This window comes from Bos indicus x Bos taurus, chromosome 27 (assembly GCF_003369695.1).
Source record: "Bos indicus x Bos taurus breed Angus x Brahman F1 hybrid chromosome 27, Bos_hybrid_MaternalHap_v2.0, whole genome shotgun sequence".
Taxonomy (NCBI): Eukaryota; Metazoa; Chordata; class Mammalia; order Artiodactyla; family Bovidae; genus Bos; species Bos indicus x Bos taurus.
Window position 1 is genome coordinate 32,819,039 of NC_040102.1, and position 23,115 is coordinate 32,842,153.

Sequence of the window (23,115 nt, forward strand, 5' to 3'; positions counted from 1 at the left end):
TATTATCCAAGGACTTCCCTGGTGGTCCCATGGGTAAGAATCCACTTTGAAGTACAGGGAACAGGGTTTGATCCCTGGTTGGGGAGCTGGGATCCCACATGCCACAGAGCAACCAAGCCCGTGCTCCACAACGAAGATCCTGTGTGCCACAACTAAGAACTGATGCAGCCAAATCAATATGCAAAAACCATGTTATCCATTCATTCCTCTACCGACCTGGTCACCCGTTAATCCATGTTTTTTTAACCCCCACCAAGTAACCTCTGCCAAGTACTTCAGAGGGCTTCCCTTGTGTTTCAGCTAGTAAAGAATCCACCTGCAATGTGGGAGACCTAGGTTTGATTCGTGGGTTGGGAAGATCCCCTGGAGAAGGGAAAGGCTACCCACTCCAGTATTCTTGCCTGGAGAATCCCTTGGACAGAGGAGTCTTAGTAAGGGCCTTTTATGAAGATGTTTAATAAGTGTGTACCATCTGGTAATTCTTAAGATGCACGTGGTTCAAAGTATAACAAACCTGACTCTGCAGAGATACTAATTTTGTTCAAAACACAAAGACTCATGCTATTTATGTGAATCTGGCCGTTTTTTTTTCATGATGATGTAGCTGCTGTTTCACTGTTCCTTTTCTCTCTCTCGGTTTTCAAGGCTTTAATAAAGTTCAAGAGTTATTTGTATTTTGAAGAAAAAGACTTTGTGGATAAAGCAGAGAAGAGCCTAAAGCAGACTCCTCACAGTGAGGTGAGTCATGGTCATTAAATGTCAGAAGTAGAAGAATTTGTTCTCTGGGCCCAAGCCCCTTGTTATGAAAGTGAGGGGACTGAGGCCCACGGCGCAGTGGAGGGATTTCTGCTGATACAACAACAGCAGGGCCAACACGCTCTCCTGCCTGCTGCGCTTGGTTCTTCCTGGGGTGCCTGCTGCCGTGAGAAGGCCGACCTGGGTTCTTGGAGAAAAGGATATAAAACAGCAGCTGAATAAGCAACGTCTGCAGGCAGTCGAGGAAGCAAGTCAGAGATAGCGGTCCTTTATCAAAGCAGGGAGCAAGTGCAGAGGGGTGAACCCTGGAGTAGGACATGCTGGCCTTGCTATGTGACCCGGGGCAATAGGAGCTCTGATGCCTTATTCATTGTCTTCTAGAACTTTCCCCACCTCCCTTCTCCAGGGTTGCTGGGAATATGTTTGTCCAAGGTTACAGCACAATCAAAGAAGGGCTGGTGCATCTGGACCAACCACAAGGGCCAAAAATAGAAGGTGGGAGAAAAGTCCTGAGCTGGGGACACTCCTCCATAAAAATGCTGTGAAGCCACCTGTGATTGACAGTAATAGAAGCAAATGTGGGGAAAAAAAAAAAGAAGCAAATGTGGGAGAATACACTTAGGATTCCGCTTGTTTTAGGGAAAAGTAGTGAAGGCAAGCAGTTAATTGAGCCAGAAAATACAGCCAGGTGCAACATAGCTGTTCCTGGGAAGAAGAGATAGAGAACGGTACTTCAGAAAAAGCAGCTTTTCCTGAAGTCCATCTCAGGTGGTTAAGAGAGAAAATTCAGGATAGTTTCAAGAAAGAAAGGATAAAGGAGAATTCTAGGACCTTGACAGAAGACCTGCGAGATTTTCAAAGTAGAAGTGCAGAAGGGAGGACCTGAGTGAGGCAAGGGAAGGGGACAAATAAATAAGCTTAAAAGGGTGTTGCTCCAAGGGGCCAGTGGAAGACCAGCTACTTTTTATAAATATAATGAATAACAGTGGAACTATTTGGTGTAAGTAGCATAGGAATTCAGAAACAGATAAATGTAAGCACTTGCTACAACAGTGCATGTAGATATGCAGTGAGAAAACCTAAGATACTGCATAATAAGTGTCAGCTATTGCTGTTAAATGAGCTATGCTATTCTTTGAATTCTGTAGTCGTGCTGCCCACAAACCGCTAGTAAAGTGTCCTCCAGCAGAGTTCATTTTAGTGTGTTCTTTTTTGAAATTCTGAAGTGAAACCATGGTTTTTGTTTCAGATAATTTTTTATAAAAATGGTGTCAATCAAGGTGTGGCTTACAAAGACATTTTTGAAGGAGTTTACTTTCCAGCCATCTCCCTGTATAAGAGCTGCACGGTACGTACCCTCTGTTCATCCTGCGAACATGGCTCGAGAGAGATCGGTGAGCCGTTGTGGTCAGAGAGCCATGAGCTGGGTTCTAGAAGGACGTGTGAAAGGCCTAGGAGTGAGCAGGCAGCGTAGCCCTCCTGTTGGTTCCAGAAATAGTTGGGCACTTCAGGAAGTGTCTGCTTGGGTAGATAAAGATCGCTTGGTTACTGTGCTCCACACCTTTCCTCTGGATGTTGCTGCGTGGCCTGTGCTGTTCAGTGTAAAGGATATAAGGTGTGTATATGCATAAATTAATTTGCTGTTACGTGTCATGATAACCTACCATCATTAGTGACTATTGCTTATATTGATTTTTTTTTTTAATATGATCAGCATGAAGGAGACTGTCATTAGAGCCAGTTTAAAAAAATTTTGTAAAGGCAGTGCCTGGAAGTTTCCATGTCCTTTTACTTGTCAGTAACCACTGCTGAAGTCATACAAGGAAATCTTTAGGTTATAAACAGAAGTCAGCAAAGTCTGTTTACCTAATTCATGATGCCTTGACCACTTTGAGCAATTATTAATGTATACTCTCTGTTCCAGTTGTACCCTGAATATCACAGCTACATTTAAAAGCCTCCCTTGTCATGCTCAGGTTTTCACTACTTTCTTCCCTTTCTTCACGTCTGCCTGGATTGAATTTGTCCCAGGTCTCCATAAACTTTGGACCATGCTTCAAGTACCCTCCAAAGGATCTCACGTACCGCCCTGTGAGTACCACTGAACCCGCCTGCGGGCATCATCGTCTCTGTTACTTCCTGCCGCCGCTGCTCTCGTCTCACCTCACTCTCTGTCCCTTATTCCCCCACAGATGAGTGACATGGGCTGGGGCGCCGTGGTGGAGCACACTCTGGCCGATGTCTTGTATCACGTGGAGACGGAAGTGGATGGAAGGCGGAGCCCCCCGTGGGAGCCCTGACCAAGTCCCTTTCTCTTTGCAGATACAGACTTTCTGGGAAATTGTATTGGGGGGCGGGGGGGGTTGTTTTTGTTTTTTAACTGTTGCAAGTTTTCCCGAAGACCCCACAGAACAGGGCCTCTGCTGTAGTAAGTTGAAGGCCGAGTGGGACTGGGAGAGATCCCTGCCCTTCGTTACTCGCCCTTCCGGGACGGCTTTCCCTGTGCACACCACACCGCAACAGCTGCCGCCCTGGGATCCCATAAGCGCCCCGTGCAAAGGGCTGTACCACATAGCCCACCAGCTGAGACATGCTGCTTCCTGTGTTTTCGGAGGACGGGGTCGTCTCGTCCAGTAGCTAACTTATTTAGAGACATTTCCTTCTGTGGGCACTGCCTGCCTCCCACCTGGTTCCCAGGAAGTAGTGGGCCCGTTTCTGAGAAGAGCTGGAATCCACGACTACATTCCAAAGCAGTCTAAAAATGTTTTCCTTTTGGTGTGGGTGTGCTTTTAATTTTGAGATGAACTTTTGAACACTGGGATCTCTGAAACTACTAGGTTCGTAGGACTGTCATTGTGAAAGGCACTTGCTTGCAGCTTTAACAGTGAGAAGCTCTTCCCAAATAAAACTTGTCTTCGAGTGTATGTGGCACTTTGCTTCCCTTTCAGGTTGGGGTCCACGTGCTGACTGTTGGAAAAGTGGGCGCCCTAAGGAGCCAGTATTGGTGAAGAGAAGCAGGTTTCTGTCTCCACCCGCCAGCTCAGCCACCCAGTCTGCCCTGTGAAACCAGACTCTTGAAGGCAGATGGAACTTCACAGGGCTCATGGTCTCCCTCCATCTCTTCCCTTTGAACTTGGCTGTTGATCTGTGTGGATTGTCTTCTTGCCTTGCTTCCCTTCCTTTGTATTAGCTGATGATTAAAGGGCAGGTTTCAAGGACTCCACTGGTGGCTAAGACTCCAAGCTCCCAAGGGAGGGGGCCCAGGTTCGGTCCTTGGTTAGGGAACTAGAGCTCACCTACCCCAACTATAAGATTCTCTGCCATAACTTAAGATCCTATGTGCTACACTGAAGACCTGGCACAGCCAAGTAAATATTTAAAAGAGAAGGGGGCGCAGTTTTCAGAAGACTAAAAATTGAAATGTAAGAATGAACCTTTCCCCTGGGGCTGTGTGTGTTTCCCTATCTTCACTGCACCCGCCCCACAACGTTTTTGCTGGGAGCCACACCACAGCTTGCAGAACTTCCCTGACCAAGGATTGGACCCGTGCCCCCTGCAGTGGCAGCCTGGAGTCCTAACCACTGGAGCACCAGGGACATCCCCCTCCCTCTTTTAATCAGTGGCAGAGCAGTCCTCCCAGGATTGCTGCAGACTCCCTGCTTGTAACTTCCTACCTAGGTTAGTAGGTAGGGTGGTTCACCAAAAGGCCAGTAATACGTTGCCAAGGATCACCATATATTATGGCTGTTTAAGAAATTTCCCAAATTTCAAGTGACTTTGTATCAACGCAGAAGCTTTGATTATTTGTCTCTTAATGAATCACTGAGGTTCTTTGTTTTGGTCATTCTACCTCCTAACAGGAAACCCAACAGAATCAGGCTGAAGTCTATTCATCGGTGGTGGGTCTTACAGAGCAGAAGTGGTTTTAAAGCTTCTGGAGCAACAGAGTGTGAAGAACTCTGAGTAAATGAGGGTGGTGGTATTTAAGAGGAAGCTGGGGGTAAATTTTTTGTAATATAAGTGACCACTTAAATGACATATAAAAAGAAGTTGTGCACCTACTCCTGTTTAAATGATGAAATCAGGGTTTTGTACATTTCGCTTTCATAAATCAGAGGTTATGGAAATAATGGTTTTACCTGTTTATGCATCATATTGTGTGCATGTGGGACAGGGTTCATTTGAAGGGCTCTAGGAATACCCACTTTTCATACAGTTCTGTATAAAATGGTCTCTGTAAGCAGGTCATCACTGACAACTCATTTTATTCCAATGAAAAACAAGTGAGAAAAGATCTCCCCAGGCCCCTCAAAGACACAGTAGCATAGTTTGGAAAAGGCAAACATGGTGTGTGTTGAAAGCCCATTTCTCACTGTCAGCCTGTTCTCAAAACCAGAGCATGTGTTGCTCTACACACCTTTCAACAAGCAACCCTTTCTCTTAGCTGGGAGTGGAGAATTCTGTTCTTGAAATACTTCCACAGTTACTCCTTCTCACTCTGAAGCTTCCAGGCTGGAAAAACATAATTTCATCTATGCCAAAAATAGACTAATAAGAAACAATAAATATTAATATATACCTGTGTCAGTTGTACAGTCTCAATGCCTCAATAAATACCAGCATTTCTGCTACTGCTAATTTGTTTAATTAGCTAGCCTGACATTCCACATGGTGTAAATCATCAATGCTGTTAGCACTGGAATGGAAACACTTCAAGTGATAATGGTTGGGTTTTCATCCTGCATATGTATTTTAGCCAGATAACCCCATCTCAACTTAGATGTTTAGAGCACCAATTCTCAGACCTTGGAAAGGGATTTTGCTCTCATGCTATCACACCTTCTTCCAGCCATCTCCTCCAAGATAGTAAGACGTTGACCTGTTAAAGCAGAGAAATTGCAGCCCCGAGTCAAGCTAAGAGGACAGAATAGACTCCAGACTAAAGATTCAGTTCCTATTTCAGATCTAAAGCAACTAATGGGAAAGTAGTAAAATTTGCTTTTTGATTTTCTCAGTAATACCATTCAGTCCCTCGCTTTTGATTCTATCCTTTTAGGTAAATAAAAATCTTCAGTCAAAATCTTCATCTTCCAATGCCCATTAATCAGCTACCAGCTATAGAGTTCTTGTAAGAACTGATTTAGTCTTGTGCGTATTTTCCAAATTAAATTTTTATGAAAGATTCCAGTAACATCCTACATAATTGAAATTCTTAAGTCCCCTGGAGTTTTTCCTTTGAATGAAGTAAGAAATTTAGTTTAATTAAAATCTTTATCCACGGCTCCTTTAGTATGAGCTTGCCATTTATTAGCATGGATTTTTAAAAAGTAGAATTTTAAATCGGGTACAGACTTAACTGAAAGTTTTTATGTTAGTTACAATTCTTTATTCTGACTCCTGTCATGGAAGAAGTACGGGAATCAGTATAACAGTTCTGTATTTTTTCCGTAAGGTCACTTGAACTAGAGTTCTAGAAGCCGTCTGCTGTGGGAGTTGCTTACTCTTTGGTGCAGCTGTCCACCCACTTGGTAGAGGAGCAGAGGGTTGTGGGAGGCCCTGTGCAAGACCTCGGTCTGCACATATTGCCCACAGACCTCTTGACCTCCTCAAGCTTGACAACCTGATCCTTGGGTTCTGCACCCTCTGCACCCTGCATTCCTTAACTGGTAGCATTTTCAAGATATTTTTAGGTAGACGCTGTCAGGACCCAGGAAAAAAAAGTTTCACAAATGTTTTGAGACCCTTATGCTTCATTTTACAGCTCATCAGTGAATGAAGTTAGAAGAGCCTTGTCCGCATTCTCTTGGTACTAAAATGCTGCTGTAGTAGCTGAGCTGTAGTATCTTATTGAAAACGTGCCACCACCTTGTCCCACTGTCCTCAGATGAGATCTTTAACAGACTTGGAGTCTTCTAGCAGGGGCCTCCTCGTGAGCCCTCAAACCCATTCAGCCGGGAGCTGGTGGAGCCGCAAGTTGGCCTTCAACACCTAGCTTCAAGAGCAGGGCAGGACTCCAGGCGCTTGCGCAGGTGATTGGCAAAATCCACCTGGGTCTGCGAGAGGACCTGGTTGATGATGGTCTTCGGCAGCCATCCCTAGAGTCAAAGAAGAATTTGGCCGTCTTGTGGCTGGCGTCCCTTCCTAGACACCGCCGATCCCTGTCACACACCTGGTGGGTTGCCTGGGCTCGGTCTTGCAGCCCTGTTGGGAGGTGCACCCTCCCAGTTGTTCAGGGTCAGGGGCTGGAAGACTGCATTACTGCCCTGCTGTCAGGACCATGTCAGAAGCAAGGGATTTGTCCAGACAGGTTTCAGCCCTGTCTTCCCTACGGTGTGACCCTGAGCTAGCTACCATACCTTTGGGGGCCTAAGTTTCCTTCTTTCTAAAATAACTACCGAGTTGAAATTGGATATGAAATGTAAGAGGGAGCCATTGCAGGCTTCTGAGATGATGGGATAGCAGGCCATCACTCAAGTTTGTTCCCACTGCAGCGGTCCACTTCTCTCAAAATGGAGGAGGGTCCTTCATGTTATTGTGGGCTGATATGGGAGGGCTGTGTTAGTTGCACAGTGGTGTCCTACTCTTCGCAAACTCATGGACTGGAGCCCACCAGACTCTGTCCATGGGATTCTCCAGGAAAGAATACTGGAGTGGGTTGACCTTCCCTTCTCCAGGGGATCTTCCCCACCCAGGCACTGAATCCCGGTCTCCCACATTGCAGGCGGATTCTGTAACATCTGAGCCACCAGGGAAGCCGGTGGGAGGGGTAAGAGCCTACTTTTTTCACCACCCCCGTGGGCCCCTCCCATCCGCCTTACCTTGAGGTCAATGCTGAGCAGCCAGGTGAGTTTGGTCCTTGAGGGACTTCCAGCCAAGGGGCGGAGCACCATGCAGGTGGGGCCGTGCTCCGCTCTGCCGGGTAAAGACACATCAGGTCAAGAGGACAAGCCCGAGTTCTTGAATGCTGGCTAGTTACATTACCCACATTCCTCCCGGACCTCATCTTTTTTTAAGTCTCATCGGAGAATTGCTATTTGCCAAGGGTGAGATTTAACAGTTGGCAGGGTCACCAGCTCGTCAGAACAAATGCCAGTTGGAGCCTGGAGGCCTGCAGAGCCTCTCAGTTGGGATAACGGGGAGGCTGGAAAAGGGTCCAGGGTGGTGTTGGGGGCCCTGGGGAACTCCGATAGCAACTGTGTTCTAAGTGGTATGGACTCTGTTTTCATCAACATTACAGTTGGACTTGAGCATACCCGCTAAACCTAGCCCTACCTCTAGTTTTAGAAAATTACTAAGTTTCTTAAACTTGCTGGGAGGGTCAGCGCAACCTGGCCCTAGAAGTGTGGCCCATCTTGTCTTCCTCCCCTGCTATGGAAAATAAGACGGAGGGTAGGAACCAAGGGTTGGATCCTTGAAGCTGGAGATTCATCACACACTTGGCAAGCATGTGTCCCCAGGCTGTGTTAGAAAAGAGAGATTTGGGGCTTCCCTGATGGTCCAGTGGCTAAGACTCCATGTTCCCAGTGCAGGCGGCCTGGGTTCATCCCTGGTCAGGGAATTAGATCCCTCGTGCTGCAACTAAGACCCAGCCCAGCCAAATAAATGAATGGGAGCTTTGGAGGCTGCTGCCAGTATTACCTGATGACACCCTTCTGCTGGGGCATCTCCTCATAGAGTGTGGCCATGCCAGCCAGCACACACATGGAGCCCCGGCGCTTGGTACAGCGTACGCTCACAAAGTCTCGGGGCCCCACGAGGTTTCCTGCCGCCTCTGCAGCCAACTCGTGAGTGATGACCGTGTCTTTTCCAATCTTCTGCAGGACCTGCCAGGCCACAGGGAACCAGAGACACTCAGCCAGGTAGGGGGAGAGGCACCACCTCCAGCTCGCCGCCGCCCCCTTGTGACTGCTGCAGCCACCCTTCCTACCAGCTCTCCCCACCTTGATCTCCTTGACATTGGGATTCCACTCGCCCATGGCCTCCATGCGCTCCACAAGCTCTTCATAAAGCCTCTCCATGGGCTGGTCCACCACCACCTCCAACCGGAACACCTTGCCCACGTCAGGGATCACTTTACTCAGCACCTCGTCCCCATTGGCCTGTTGGTGAGGAGAGAGGAGCCCCGGGGAAATGCTAAGAGGAAAAATATTCCCAGTGTAGGACACAGACAGTGCCTGGCAAGGCAGGAAGGGAACAGCCAGGGGAACTCTAGGCTGAACCCGAGGAAGCCTGGAACTGTCTTTGATAAAGGCAGAGGAGGTCCTGTTTCCTGCCACCAGCCTTGTACATGTGCTGAGGACTGGAGAGGTAACCTGCCTGTCCCCTGGGCCCTTTTTTCTTGAGGATCAATGTATTTTCTTAAACATTGACATGTATTTATTCGTCCAGATAAAAATCAGAATTATTTTGTAAAATTTTCAACAAACCTGCATTGGGTTTTTGATTGAGATTAACTTGGAGAAAATGAACATGTTTCATTACAGAGTCTTCCCACATCCTGGGGGTAAATGTTGGCAGGGGTGGGTAGGTCCACCTGAGAAGGCCCTTACTTGACTTCAGAAGCTCAAAGATCCAGAGAGAGAGATTCATTTGGGAGTGAAGAAAGTGGTCTGCAACCAGCTAATTTCACACAGGTTTTTTTTTTTGCAGTCCAATCCCTCATTTTACACCAGAAGGATGTATGGCCAGAGAAGGTCTGCGAGATGCCCCAGGACCCTTAGCAAGAGCAGTGCTGGGCCCAGGTCCCAGATTTCCTGACTCCCAAACTCGTAGTCTGTTAACTCAGAGAACCCGGAGAAGGAAAGACCTCGCCTGAACTTTGGCCAGTGGGCGGCTTGTGAACTGGCCACGGAAATAGAGCCAATTCTCAGCAGAGCCCTCCAAGGACTCAGAAGTCCTTGTTCCCAGTGTCCAGTGAAAGGGCAGTGCTCAGGAGCGGGGCACACCAGAGGGCCTTGCTGCTGCTAAGTCACTTCAGTTGTGTCCGACTCTGTGTGACCCCACAGACCGCAGCCCACCAGGCTCCCCCGTCCCTGGAATTCTCCAGCCAAGAACACTGGAGTGGGTTGCCATTTCCTTCTCCAATGCATGAAAGTGAAAAGTGAAAGTGAAGTCGCTCAGTCATGTCTGACTCTTAGCGACCCCATGGACTGCGGCCTACCAGGCTCCTCCGTCCATGGGATTTTCCAGGCAAGAGTACTGGAGTGGGGTGCCATTGCCTTCTTCCCAGAGGGCCTTGGCCCCCTGTATTCCAGACCAGCCCTGTCACAGGTGAACCCAGGTCACTCCTGCAAGGTCAGCCAGGAGGTGGGCTAAGGGTGCTTCAGCCCTGGCACTTCTGACCAGAGGATGAGGCCTCTCCTGACCCTAGAATCCCCACTGCATGATCTGAATGGGTGTACAGCACATCCTGGAGGGGAGCTAAAGACACGGGGATAGCTTTTTTCAAACTCAAGTCTCCAGAACATCTTTGATGGGGGACAAGAGTATCTGGGGGTATATTCTTGGGAAAGAAGAATTCACACTGCTTACTGGGGCTTCCCTGGTGACTCAGCGGTAAAGAATCTACCTGCCAGTGCAGGAGACATGGGTTCAATCCCTGGTTTGGGAAGATCCCACATGCCGGAGCAACCAAGCCCATGCACCACAACTATTGAGCCTGTGGCTTTACAGCGCAGTAGCTCCAACTACTGAAGCTCGCTCACCCTAGAGCCTGTGCTCTGCAATGAGAGACACCATGGCAATGAGAAGCCCTTGTACCGCAACTAGAGAGCAACCCCTGCTCGCTTTAACTAGAGAAAGCGAGGAGATGCTCCCAGCAATGAAGACTGAGGGCAGCCAAATTAAAAACAAAAACAAAAACAAAAAACTGCTTGCTGTCCAGTGACTACTGCTCAAGGCTGGACTTCTGAGAGGAGCAGAGTCTGCAGCTGGCCTTGAGAATGGTACCGTAACATCGAGGAGCTGTGGGTTCCTCCGTGGCCCCCTTACCTGCCGGCTCTCCTTCTTCCAGCCCTCCTGGTCTTTGAGGATGCCCAGGGCCCTCTGCATGGCCTCCTCTCCCTGCTGGATATAGGCCAGCTCTTGGTCGCTGTAGAGAGGGTCTTCCAGCTGAGAACCTGGATGCAAAGCCAAGGAGACACTGAGCTTCTAGCCTCCCACCAGTTTCACCCTTTGGATCCCGGAAGAGCCCAGACCAAAGTCACAGGGTCCCAGCCGGCAGGTTGAGTTAGACACAGAGGTCTGGCTGTGAACAACGCCATTCCCATAGAGGGAGTGAGGAAGGTGGAGGGGTGGGGGGACGGGGTCTGGGGGATCACAGCCACACACACAGCGCTTGCACCCGGGAGCCCCCTGCTACTGGCAGAAGCCCAGAAACCTCAGCTCTTACCTAGGAGAGAGCCGCGACGCCGAACCTGGTTAATCCACGCAGCTGGGGCCGGGCCCCCTAGGGCCCTCCGGTTCAGCTCCTGGCCGATGGCCAGCACAGCCTGCTGCTGCAGCCCTGCCAAAAACGGAGGGAAATCATTGCTTAGGAGCAGGAAAGCTCCTCTTAGAGATGGACCCTTCCACCCTTCCTCTCATCACAGAGGAGGAAGCCGGCCTGGAGGGAAAGTGACTTGATCGGGAAGGATTCCCAGAGGGATGACTCCAGGGCCCAGAAACCTGCTTTCTGTCTCACTGGCCCCACCTGAAGGTGGGGGCCACACCCAGGCTGGCTGAAGTTGCCCAACCAAAACATCCCAGTGTTGCAGACACCCTGTCCCCTGAGGTCTGTGAGAATAACTGCTCCGTGTGCCTGGGGGGGTCTTGCTGAGAGAACAGTCCCATGCTGGTGCAGTTCTCCCAGTGCAGCTTCTATCTAAACAGTAGCCAGCCGAGCCCAATGTAATTGGAAAGGACTCATTTAGATTGCTCTGTGGCCCCTTGAGGGGATTGACTCAAATGACCCTGGGTCCTGCAGGCACTGATTTCCACCTCCAGCTGGAGGTATTTAAGGCGCATACTCCCAACTGTATGATGCTGATAAAGAGGCCCCCCCACGCCCCCCACGTGCTCTTGTCCTACTCCCCTTTCTTCTCTCCCTCTCCCCCACCCATCAGCTCTCAGGCTTGCCAACATGGGGGCTTGGAGTCGGGGCTCCCCCCACTGCCACTGTAGCCAGGATTTCCCTGGCACCCTTGGTACCCATCCTAGAGGAAGGCAAAGTCAGGTAGAAGCCAAGACGGCTTGGAGCCCTGCAGAGGATGCCAGGGATGACCGAGCCTGGAAGGCACCTTCGTGTCCAGCTCAATTCTTCAGTGAGGGGGTAGTTGGGGGCCGTTGAGGTGCAGAAGGTGAGAGGCTTGCCCAGGCTGCCTCAATGAGAGGCACAGCTGGGGCCAGACCCTGAGAGGCCTGCCCCCGAGGTGTGCCCTTTCCCCACTAGACACTGCAGAGCCCCTGGCCGCCCAGACAGGGTCCCGGGAGCTCACCCTTCATGCTGCGCACATGTCTGTAGGAGCTTCCGGCACACAGCTTAAACGTCGCGAGAAGCATCTTTCCTGGCAGTAGGGGCAGGTGTGGAGTCTGGCGGGGATGCTGAGGGCTCCTGCTGTGGCCTCTGGTCCCGGAGGATGGCTGCTCCTGTGCTTCCTCAGCCTGACAGGGTTGTGGCCTCGGGCCCTGCAGCTGCGGCCAGATGATGTGTTTCTGAGCCTTAAATACCTCCAGCTGAAGGCTGTGTTTCATCATCGGGAGATAAAAAAGCCATCACTCAGCGTGGAAAAGAAGGCACCAAGGATAGAGAGATTGCCTCACCAGGAGTCTTTGGCCATTTGCGGGGAGCTGGGGTGGAGAGGGAGGGTGCAGAAAGGGGAAGGGAGGTTGATCCTGACCGGGATGGATGGAGGGGAGAGAAAAGGGAGAAGCAGTGGTCAAGGCAATTTAGAAAAAAAGTGCGCACATGTGACATCGGTTGGCCAGCAGCCTGCTGTTTAGAGTGTGGCTCTGCAGCTGCACCGCGCCCCACCCCTGCCCCCCCCCACCGCCCACCACTCAGAAACTCCAGGTTCAGTAGGTCCAGAATTGAGACTGTGAAAGCTGCATTTTAAAAAACAATTCCAAAGTGATTGCCATGAAGGTATTCTATGAACTGTACTCTAGGCTTTGAGAAACTCTGCCCAGGTAGAGTGCTCAGGGCATCTGCTGGGAGCTGGCAGAGGCCACCCCACCCCAGTTCTACACGAATCAAGTCATTGCCCCTGTGGTCACTGACCTATAGTAATCATGAAAAGAAATTAGGAATAAGATAAGGATGAGGCAATTTGTGCTCTAGGGAAAACTAGTCCTTCGATAGTTATCAATATTATCATGTTTTGTTTTTTTGGCTGCACTGTGCAAAAAACAGGCGAAATGAGTCCTTAGAGAGTTAACAATATTATCATTTTTTTTGGCTGCACCATGAGTCGTGTGGAATCTTAGTTCCCCATCCAGGGATCGAACCCCTGCCCTCTTCATTGGGAGCACAGCGTCTTAACCCCCAGACCACCAGGGAAGCCTCAATATTATAACATTATCAAGAGAAATTTTTTATGAGTTTGGGTTCTTACATCTTCTCATACTAAAATCATGAACAGAGAAACCCATTGCTGGTGACCAGGAGCAAACTTCTACCAAAATGTGCGCTTGAGTGTCGGTACCCCCCTCACCTAAATCCCACATACACCGACCTCCCCAGGCCCTCGGCCACTTCAGAGCAGTTCCTCAGCGATTTCTGAGAGGCCGTCTCCCAGGGTCAGGTCTTCAGGAAGCCCCCAGATAAAGCGGAAACTCACAGCTCTCTGGTTGTGCTTCTTTTGTTTTTCAGTCAGCAGCCTTGGTGACCGTGAAGGAGCACAGAGATGGCTTCTCTCCTTGGCCTGAACTCGGTGAGGATCTGGAGCCTTGAAAGTACATGCCCGTCCTCAGCCAGTCCAGACAAATTGGGGTAAGTTTCTCCTGGTTCTTAAATCTTCTGGGTTTTGGTTGATACTGGTGAGTTTTATCTGGTGGTGTGTAACGGGTATCTGGTCCCCAGTTGAGAGATACTGGGAGAGTTCCTCTGCCCAAGCTCTGCCTCCCAGAAAGACCCTGGGATCTGCTTAGTTGAAAGACACTATATCCAGCAGTTGAAAGAATGGTCTGGAGTGAGTGAGGTTGGCCTAGTGTCTTTTCTCAGTTAGGTTAAAGAAAGGGTGCCAGAAAGCCAACCTCTAACACCCCAGCCAGATTCATGTAAAATACATAAGGAACTTACTCTTTTAAGTCCTTATTTAATTGGGAACTGAAGGAAATGTCACCCTGAAAATCGTCAAAACGGAACTCTTCCTTTTTTTTTTATTATTCATTCGTTTTATTATTTAGATTCTACATATAAGCCTTTGTCTTTCTCTGTCTGAATTATTTCACTTAGCTCAATACTTCCAGGTCCATCCATGTGGTTGTGAAAGTTTATTCCTTTTTACGTTTGAGTAGTAGTCCACGTCTTTATTCATTCATTTGTTGACGGACATTTAAGTTGCGTCCATATCTTAACTGTTGTACATAATGCTGCTTAGGAACATGCAGGCACATGTTGTTTTTTGAGTTAGTGTTTTTGTTTTTTGTTTGTTAAATGTTTTATTTTATATTGAAGTATAGCCAATTAACAATGTTGTGATAATTTCAGGTAGACAGCAAAGGGACTCAGTCATACATATACATGTATCCATTCTCCCCCAAACTCCCTTCCCATCCAGGCTGTCCTGTAATATTGAACAGAGCTCCCTGTGTTATACAGTGGGTCCTTGTTGGTTATCCTTTTTATTTATTTATCACAAATAATAATTTATTTTAGGAGAGGAATCATTTCACTTGCTTCAGGCAAAGCTGTTCAGCTCTGTTTCACACTGCAGGCACCTAGCAAAGAAAACAAACATCTCCAAGTCTCCTTGCCACTTGTTTAGTTGCTCGCTCATGTCCGACTCTTTTGTGACCCCATAGACAGTAGACTGCCAGCCTCCTCTGTCCATAGGATTTCCCAGGCAAGCATACTGCAGTGGGTTGTCATTTTCTCCTCCAGGGGATCTTCCTGACCCAGGGATCGAACCCATGCCTCCTGCATTGCAGGCGGGTTCTTTGCCACTGAGCCACCGTGACAGCCCCTTCCCTGCTGCTTGCTGTTGCTCTTGTTGTTTAGCTGCTAAGTACCACTTAGCACAACCCAAAGAGGAGGCCAGGGGAAGCAACAAGAGCACTCCACCCAAGCCTGTTCCAGTTACACACAGAAGAAATTTTGCCCTGGGTCCAGGGCAGCCGGCTCAGCACGGTTGCTAGTGTCCCAGGTTAGTGTCTTCTGGAGCATCCTTTTCAGCCTCAAACCGAGGCTGAGACTGTACCAGGTATAGACGCTTCATCACAAAGATCCTTACTCTCAGCATCTTTAGATGATGGCTTTCGTGTGACTTCTTAGACGACATCTTTTATTCGTTTCAGGTCTCCACTCATGACTTTTAAGCTTCAACCTGCTGGTCTGCCTCTCACTGTCTCTGCACACTCCAAAGAAAGGCTACGGCCAAAGGCCCGAATTTGCTGGCTTCGCTGGGACCAGACTGGTTATCCATTTTAAATAAAGTAGTATGTGTATGTCTATCTCAAACTTCCCAACTATCCCTTCCCCTAACCTTCCCCTCTGGTATCCATAAGAGTGTTTTTGTTTTGTTTGGAAAAACACCCAGGAGTGGAATTGCTGGAAGTGATGTGTTAGTCACTCAGTCATATCAGACCCATGAACTGTAGCCCTCCAAGGCTCCTCTGTCCATAGGATTCTCCAGGGAAGAATACTGGAGTGGGTTGCCCTTTCCCTCCTCCAGGGGATCTTCCCAACCTAGGGACTGAACCCTGATCTCCCGCATTGCAAGCAGATTCTTTACCATTTGAACCACCAGGGAAGCCCATGGAATTGCTGGGTTGTATGGTAAGAAGTTCTATTTTCAGTTTTTTGATGAAATTCCATACAGTTTCTGCACCAAGTTACATTCCCATTGTCAGTGTGCAAGGGTTCCCTTTTCTCCACATCCTCACTCATATTTGTTATTTACAGTTTTTTTTGATGATACCCATCTAGGTGTCAGGTGGTATCTTGTGGTTTTGACTTGCTTTTCTCTGAAAATTAGTAATGTTGAGCATCTGTTTCTGTGTCTGTTGGCCATCTGTATGTCTTCTTTGGAAAAAGTGTTTATTTAGGTCTTCTATCCATTTTTAAATTGAGTCCTTTTTTTTGATACTGAGTTGGATGAGCATATATATTGGATGAATATATATATATATATATATATAGGATGTTAACCCTTCATGAGTCATATCATATCTATTTTCTCCCATTCAGTAAGTTGTATTTTAGTTTTGTTGATGGTTTCCTTTGTTGTGTAAAACCTTCTTTAATTAATTGATTTTTTAATTGAAGAATAATTGCTTTACAGAATTGTGTCGGTTTCTGCCAAACATCAACATGAATCAGCCGTAAGTATACATATGTCCCCTTGCTATATGCAAAAACTTTTGAATCTAACTAGATGTCATGAATCTTTGCTTTTGTTTCCTTTGCTTTAGGAGACAGATCCAAAAATAAATACCACTTCAATTTTATGTCACAAAGCATTCTACTTAGCTTTTCTTGTATGAGTTTTATTGTTTCCAGTCTTACACTTCGGTCTTTAGTCCATTTGGAGTTTATTTTTGTATTTGGTGTAAGAAAATGTTCTAATTTCATTCTTTTCCATGTAGCTGCCCAGTTGTCTCAGTACCACTTACTGAGGAGACTCTCTTCTCCACTGTATATTCTTAAAAATCTTTGCCGTAGATTAACCGACCATAACTATGTGGGTTTATTGCTGGGCTCTCTAGGCTGTTCCCTTGATCTGTGTGTCTGTTCTCGTGCCAGTGCCATATTGGTTACTGCAGCTTTGTAGTACAGTTTAAAGTCAGGGATGACCATACCTCCAGCTTTTTTTTAAAAAACATTTTACTTTGTACTGGGGTATAGCCGATTAACAATGTTGTAATAGTTTTAGATGAACAGCAAAGGAATTCAGCCATACATATACACATATCCATCCTCCCCCAGACTCCCCTCCCACCCCTCTAACTTTATTCTTCATTCTTAAGATTGCTTTAGCAAGATGGGGGCTCTTTTTGACATTCCAAAACTCTTTTGTGCATACAATTATAGAAAGTTGGCTTCATAAACCATCTTCAGAATGCTGACCTTAAAGGAACAAGTTCTAGGAAGAATTTGCTTTACCTTCTCTGTGCCTTTGAGCTGTAAATATTCTACCAGACCTAATTCCTGAGACTGAGAGGAAAAAAGTGAGAGAGAGACAGAAAAGAAGTCTCTTTTAAAAACTCAAGCTGGGAAACTTAACTTATTCAAACTGTCATTTGCAAGCTATTGAGTTTCATGTTGTAAAATCTGATTTATGACTAAATTTTACAGTGAAGCTATGAGATCTGATTGTGCCTTTCTATATGTTTGTCCTTTATAGCTATGATATAGATATGTCTCTACTTGTTATATATGGACTTCCCTGGTGGCTCAGACGGTAAAGCATCTGCTGACAATGCAGGAGACCCGGGTTCAATCCTTGGGTTGGGAAGATCTCCTGGAGAAGGAAATGGCAATCCACTCCAGTATTCTTGCTTGGAATGGAAATCCCATGAACAGAGGTGCCTGGTAGGCTACAGTCCATGGGGTCGCAAAGAGTCGGACACGACTGAGCGACTTCACTTTCACTATTTGTTATATATAGATATCATTTTAAATATGATATGTCTCTACCTTTGGGTGGTATCACAGAAATTAATTTGGAAATGAGCTCTATTTAATTGGCTTACACAGGAAATTAATGCTTATATAAATTCTTAGAAACTAACCCAAATTAATTTCAGGTTCACATATTCTGGGAATTATTCAGTATTAAATTAATATTTGTTATTAAAGTTAGCTTGAGTTTGTTGGCTTAATGAATACAGATATGTCTTTAGAGTCAGCAACATTAAATATAATGCTTTTATTGTACTTAGGTTTACCAGAAGTCAAATAAGATCTTATTATTTCTGTTACAAAAATTTATCAGAAAGAAAAATAACTTGGTATGATAAATTTTTATAAGTGAGTTAAATGTAAATAAGAGTTTTTAGTTTAAAATCTTTAGAAATAATTATACTTTAGGAATGGCCACTTAAAAATAGTTTCCCCAGATATTTGGTAACTTCACATTGTCCAGTTTTGCTAAATTAAATTAAATGATGGAGGTTTATTGAAGATCTGTGTTTAAGTTACTAAAACGTTAATTACTGAACATAGGCTTCCTTTTACAGATGAACTAAAGATATTTAGGACTATTAGTAACTATGCTTGGTGTCAAATTGAGACATTTTCTATAAGAAAGCACATGTTTTTAGATATTATAAATAGTATATATTAGTTTGCCAATCTACAGAATACTAATATAAAAGACAATTTATAATTGCTTACTTCTTATTTTCACTAGAAAGTAAGGATTTTTTAAGAGTTGAAAATGCTAATTAAAATATATAATTAAAACCACTAGAAGTTAAATAGGAAAACATTTTTGTATGCAAGGGAAAAAAAGCCTAAGGACTGGAAATGCGTGTAGTTAAGGAGTTCCTTGGACTGCAAGGAGATCCAACCAGTCCATTCTGAAGGAGATCAGCCCTGGGATTTCTTTGGAAGGAATGATGCTAAAGCTGAAACTCCAGTACTTTGGCCACCTCATGTGAGGAGTTGACTCATTGGAAAAGACTCTGATGCTGGGAGGGATTGGGGGCAGGAGGAGAAGGGGATGACAGAGGATGAGATGGCTGGATGGCATCACTGACTCGATGGACGTGAGTCTGAGTGAACTCCGGGAGTTGGTGATGGACAGGGAGGCCTGGTGTGCTGTGATTCATGGGGTCGCAAAGAGTCAGACACGACAGAGCGACTGAACTGAACTGAACTATATAGCACAGGGAACTAAGTATCTTTTAATAACCTATAATGGAAAAGAATCTGAAGAAGAGCATATATAGAGAGTTGAAAAAATATATGTGTTCAATTAAAAAGAAAGAATTTATATTTAAAAATCCAAGATTCAAAACAAAGATTTAAAAAATCATACATCCTGTCATTTACTAGTTAGAGGAGTAACTAACATTGGCATTAAATTTTATACCTCATTAAGTGATTCTGTTGCATTATCTGGCTTGCTGCTGCTGCTCAGTCACTTCAGTCGTGTCCAACTCTGTGCGACCCCATAGAGGGCAGCCTACCAGGCTCCCTGGTCCCTGGGATTCTCCAAGCAAGAACACTGGAGTGGGTTGCCATTTCCTTCTCCAATGCATGAAAGTGAAAAGTGAAAGTAAGTTGCTCAGTTGTGTCCGACTCTCTGCGACCCCATGGACTGCAGCCCACCAGGCTCCTCCGTCCATGGGATTTTCCAGACACGAATAGTGGAGTGGGGTGCCATTGCCTTGGCTTACTCCTAACCAAACCACAAGGGAATCAGTATGACTCAGTTGTATAGAAAAGAAGACTGAGGCTCAAAGAGGTTGATTTTCTCCATGTGACCGTGATCATACTTAATTCGGGCAGGTTCAAACACAAGTTTCATCCTGGCATGTGGGCTGCTCAAGCAGCAGGGACTCCGTTTACTACTCTGTGCCTAGACCCAGAAGAGCACCTACATAGAGTAGGCTCTCAATGAACATTAATGCAATGAAAAAAAAGCAAAGGTAAGGTGATGTATAGAGAAGGAAATGGCAACCCATTCCAGTGTTCTTGCGTGGAGAATCCCAGGGACGGGGGAGTCTGGTGGGTTGCCGTCTATGGGGTCGCATAGAGTTGGACACGACTGAAGCGACTTAGCAGCAGCAAGGTGATGTAAAGCCAGAATTTGGTTTTCTATCCCTTTAAGAGGACAAAGTTTTCTTAGAATATTGATCTGCTTTCCATAATAGACTGTAATGTTTCTTTACCTTTTAAGCAATCTGTTGTAAAGATCTGTATTTGCCTTTGAAATTTTTTATTGTCACTTTGGTTAAATAAGTGCAGTTTTACAGTGACCTGTGATCCTATTTGACCAAGTGCTTTTAAACCTTTTTTGATATTTTTGATGGACTTCCCCAAATTCTAAGTGAAATTCTTTGACCTCTGTCCAACTTTGAGGTTTCCCGGTTCTACTGATACAAGGATGAAGTCATAACTCCTACAGTCACTGTCCTACAGTAACCCCTAAGAGGGCTCCAGGGTGGAGTTGACAGTGAGGCAGCACAGGCCCTCAGATACTGAGATATTTTCAGGAGAAATTTCTGATGAGCCTGGACTCTTGCATCTTTCCTTATTTGGAAAGCACTATAATTGTTAAAGGAGATATGGGCTCCTTGTGACCGGCAGCAACCTTCTATCAAGATGTGTGGTTGTTTGCATGTACCCATTCACCTCATTCACCTACAGACCCACTGATGAGTCTTCAGAGCAGCTCCTCAGGGTGGAGGGGCCAGGTTCCTGGTGTATAGTCCTTGGAAAATCTCCAGATAAAGCTGAAAGTCACAGCTATCATGTTGCCTGTTCTAACTGGCAGTGGAAATGACCCACTCAAGGTCCCACAGCTGGTTGGCAGCAGGTCTGGGACAACTCTAGCCCGCTGACGTTTAGTCCATCCTTACAGGGTTCCTCATGCAGCCCCCTGACACTCTGTGTGTTCAGCTGTTCAATTTTTTTTTTTTTTTTTTAATGGTCTTTGTTCGTTTCTGTCATTCATTCTTGAAAGTTAAAGTGAAGTCGCTCAGTCGTGTCTGACTCTTTGGGACCCGATGGGCTGTAGCCGTCCATCCATGGGATTTTCCAGGCAAGAATACTGGAGTGGGTTGCCATTTCCTTCTCCAGAGGATCTTCCCGACCCAGGAATCGAACCCGGGTCTCTCACACTGCAGGCAGACTCTGTACCATCTGAGCCACCAGGGAAGCTATTCTTACACCTCTCATTAGCTGTTGTTCAGTCGCTAAGTCGTGTCTGACTCTTTTCGACCTCTTGGACTATAGCCCACCAGGCTCCTCTGTCCATGAGATTTCCTAGGCAAGAATACTGGAGTGGGTTGCCATTTCCTTCTCCAGGGTATTTTTTTTTTAATTTATTTAATTTTTGGCTGTTCTGGGTCTTCAGTCTTTATCTAGTTTCGGTGAGTGAGGGCTGCTCTCTAGCTGCAGTGTGCAGGCTTCTCATTCCGGTGGTTTCCCTTGTTGCAGAACACAGGCTCTAGGTACGTGGGCTTCAGTAGTTGGGCTCAAGGGCTTAGTTGCTCCATGGCATGTGGAACTTTCCTGGACCAGGGATCAAACCTGTGTCCTCTATATTGGCAGGCCAATTCTTAACCCCTGGACCACCAGGGAAGCCCTTAGCTGTTCAATTATTGATTCATCCATTTACACCAACAACCTTTACCAAAGCCCTGTGCAGAGTCAGTTCCCTTCTCAGGGGTTAGTTCTGAAGCAGGACTGAGTCCTGAAGCTCACAGTGGGGAGAGCCGGCCAGAGACACTAAGAGAGGGGGCCTGGGCTGGGCCCCCTTCCTTTCTCACACTTTCCTGAATAACCTAGGCTAACCAGGTTTTTCCATAGGGCCTGACATGAGCTGAAAGTTTAAAAAGACAGAGTGACAGGGTATTGGGGTGCTCAGCCCCAGTCTTTGCAGTTTGGGGGCCCTGAGCTCTGAACCAGGGACTCATGAGACAGCCCAGCTTCTCCTCTGTAGTCCCTATGACCCAGGCCCAGTGAGGGAGATCTCATCTCAGCCTGCTTGCTGGCCTCTCAGGATATCTTTTCCCTTTAAGGTTGACCTTGAGGTTGCTTTTCAGCCAAATTCATTTGGCAAGAATGTTGGGGGTTGAGAGAATCACATTAGCATTGGCCTTCAAAATTACTGTGGATGATAACTACAGCCATGAAATTAAAAGATGCTTACTCCTTGGAAAGAAATCTATGAGAAACCTAGACAGCTTATTAAAAAGCAGAGATATCACTTTGCAGACAAAGATCCATATAGTCAAAGCTATGGTTTTTCCAGTAGTCATGTATGGTGGTGGGAGTTGGACCATAAAAAAAGTTAAGCACCGAAGAATTGATGCTTTTGAACTGTGGTGTTGGAGAAGACTCTTGAGAGTCCCTTGGACTGCAAGGAGATCAAACCAGTCAGTGCTAACGGAAATCAGTCCTGAATATATATTCATTGGAAGGACTGATGCTGAAGCTGAAACTCCAGTATTTTGGCCACCTGATGCGAAGAGCGGACTCATTAGAAAAGACCCTGATGCTGGGAAAGATTGAAGGAGGGAGGAGAAGGAGATGACAGAGGATGAGATGGTTGGATGGCATCGCTGACTCAATGGACTTGAGTTTGAGCAAACTGGGAGGTAGTGGAGGACAGGGGAGCCAGGCATGCTGCAGTCCATGGGGTTACAAAGAGTCAGACAGGACTGAGCGACGGAACAACACGGAACAACATGGGCCTGCCCTCTTGGTGAGAGGGTTCTGTGTCACCACTGCCTGGAGGTGGAGGGAAGGCTTGAAAAACAGGGAAGCAGTGGGAGGCTGCTAACAGCTCTTGTGTCCGCTCGCTCCAGAAAGGATGAAAGCAACAGGGCCTGCCCAGAGCCCGGCCAGGTGCCTGCTGCCCATGCAGCGCAGGCAAGTCTCACACCCTCCTTCAAGTCCTGCTGATGCAGTGGGGCATCCCTGAGAAGCCCCTTTTGTGGGCTCCGCTCTGAGCAGTGGCTGCCGGCTGCCCAGAGCCCCTGGGCCCACCCTCCAGGGGCCCCCGGAGCCAGTCTGTGAGACCACCCAACCTCCTGGAACTGGCTTGTTCCCTACTGTCCGTCCCACTTAGAGGGGCCGTGTGGGTCCTGATGTGTGTGACTGCAAGTACATGTCTGCTCTCTCTCTGGTGGGCCTGGCCCCCCGCCCTCCCAGCGCAGAGGCTGCTTCCCCTTGTCTGTGGACGAGAAGCTGCTGGCCCCAGGGACGCCTTGACTTAGGAAACCCACCTGAGGGCCTTGTTTCCCGCCCACACGGAGTCACAGGCACCTGAGGGAGCCTCTTGTTTGTCTCCAGCCTGAGCTGGGTCTGAGAGAGGTCACGGGGAAAGGGAGCGGGCCAGCCGCTCCAGGCGGCCTCTGTTTCCTCGCTCACGTGCACCCTCGAGCACATGTGCCTCTGGGAGGGGGGTGGGGAGGGGTTATTATAGGACAGATGGGGCAGTTAATGCCCAAGGTCTCCTCGTGGCTGTCTCGGGGAGAATTATGGCC

General features: G+C 47.1%; 2 protein-coding genes and 2 long non-coding RNA genes across 7 annotated transcripts in view; 2 read left to right on the top strand and 2 right to left on the bottom strand.

The window, feature by feature from the left end:
- LOC113884760 overlaps nucleotides 1-2,666 on the bottom strand; it is a 6,976-nt gene extending 4,310 nt beyond the window's left edge. The window contains exon 1 of the long non-coding RNA XR_003509006.1: nucleotides 2,113-2,666. This is a non-coding gene — a long non-coding RNA (uncharacterized LOC113884760). The remainder of the gene's footprint in view (nucleotides 1-2,112) is intronic.
- The window catches only part of ASH2L (ASH2 like, histone lysine methyltransferase complex subunit), a 27,544-nt gene extending 22,205 nt beyond the window's left edge, over nucleotides 1-5,339 (top strand). For 2 of the 4 annotated variants that reach the window (XM_027529607.1, XM_027529609.1), the window contains 4 exons: nucleotides 646-738; nucleotides 2,006-2,104; nucleotides 2,788-2,847; nucleotides 2,949-3,680. In XM_027529607.1, the coding sequence (XP_027385408.1) occupies nucleotides 646-738; nucleotides 2,006-2,104; nucleotides 2,788-2,847; nucleotides 2,949-3,056 (360 nt within the window). In that variant the 3' untranslated portion in view covers nucleotides 3,057-3,680. Of the gene's footprint in view, nucleotides 1-645; nucleotides 739-2,005; nucleotides 2,105-2,787; nucleotides 2,848-2,948 lie in introns of all 4 variants that reach the window. The other 2 variants (XM_027529608.1, XM_027529610.1) reach the window with 2 other exon arrangements.
- Nucleotides 5,005-12,450, bottom strand: STAR (steroidogenic acute regulatory protein). Its single transcript, XM_027529611.1, has 7 exons — nucleotides 12,231-12,450; nucleotides 11,147-11,260; nucleotides 10,747-10,874; nucleotides 8,697-8,855; nucleotides 8,395-8,579; nucleotides 7,575-7,668; nucleotides 5,005-6,851 (listed from the first exon to the last, which is right to left on the bottom strand). The coding sequence occupies exons 1-7, from the start codon at nucleotides 12,292-12,294 to the stop codon at nucleotides 6,738-6,740; spliced, it is 858 nt and encodes a 285-aa protein (XP_027385412.1). The 5' UTR covers nucleotides 12,295-12,450; the 3' UTR covers nucleotides 5,005-6,737.
- A 1,043-nt stretch (nucleotides 12,451-13,493) lies between these two features.
- On the top strand, nucleotides 13,494-15,412 carry LOC113885044. The gene is made up of 2 exons (XR_003509114.1): nucleotides 13,494-13,723; nucleotides 15,250-15,412. It is a non-coding gene; the product is annotated as an uncharacterized LOC113885044 (long non-coding RNA).
- Nucleotides 15,413-23,115: the final 7,703 nt, after the last annotated feature.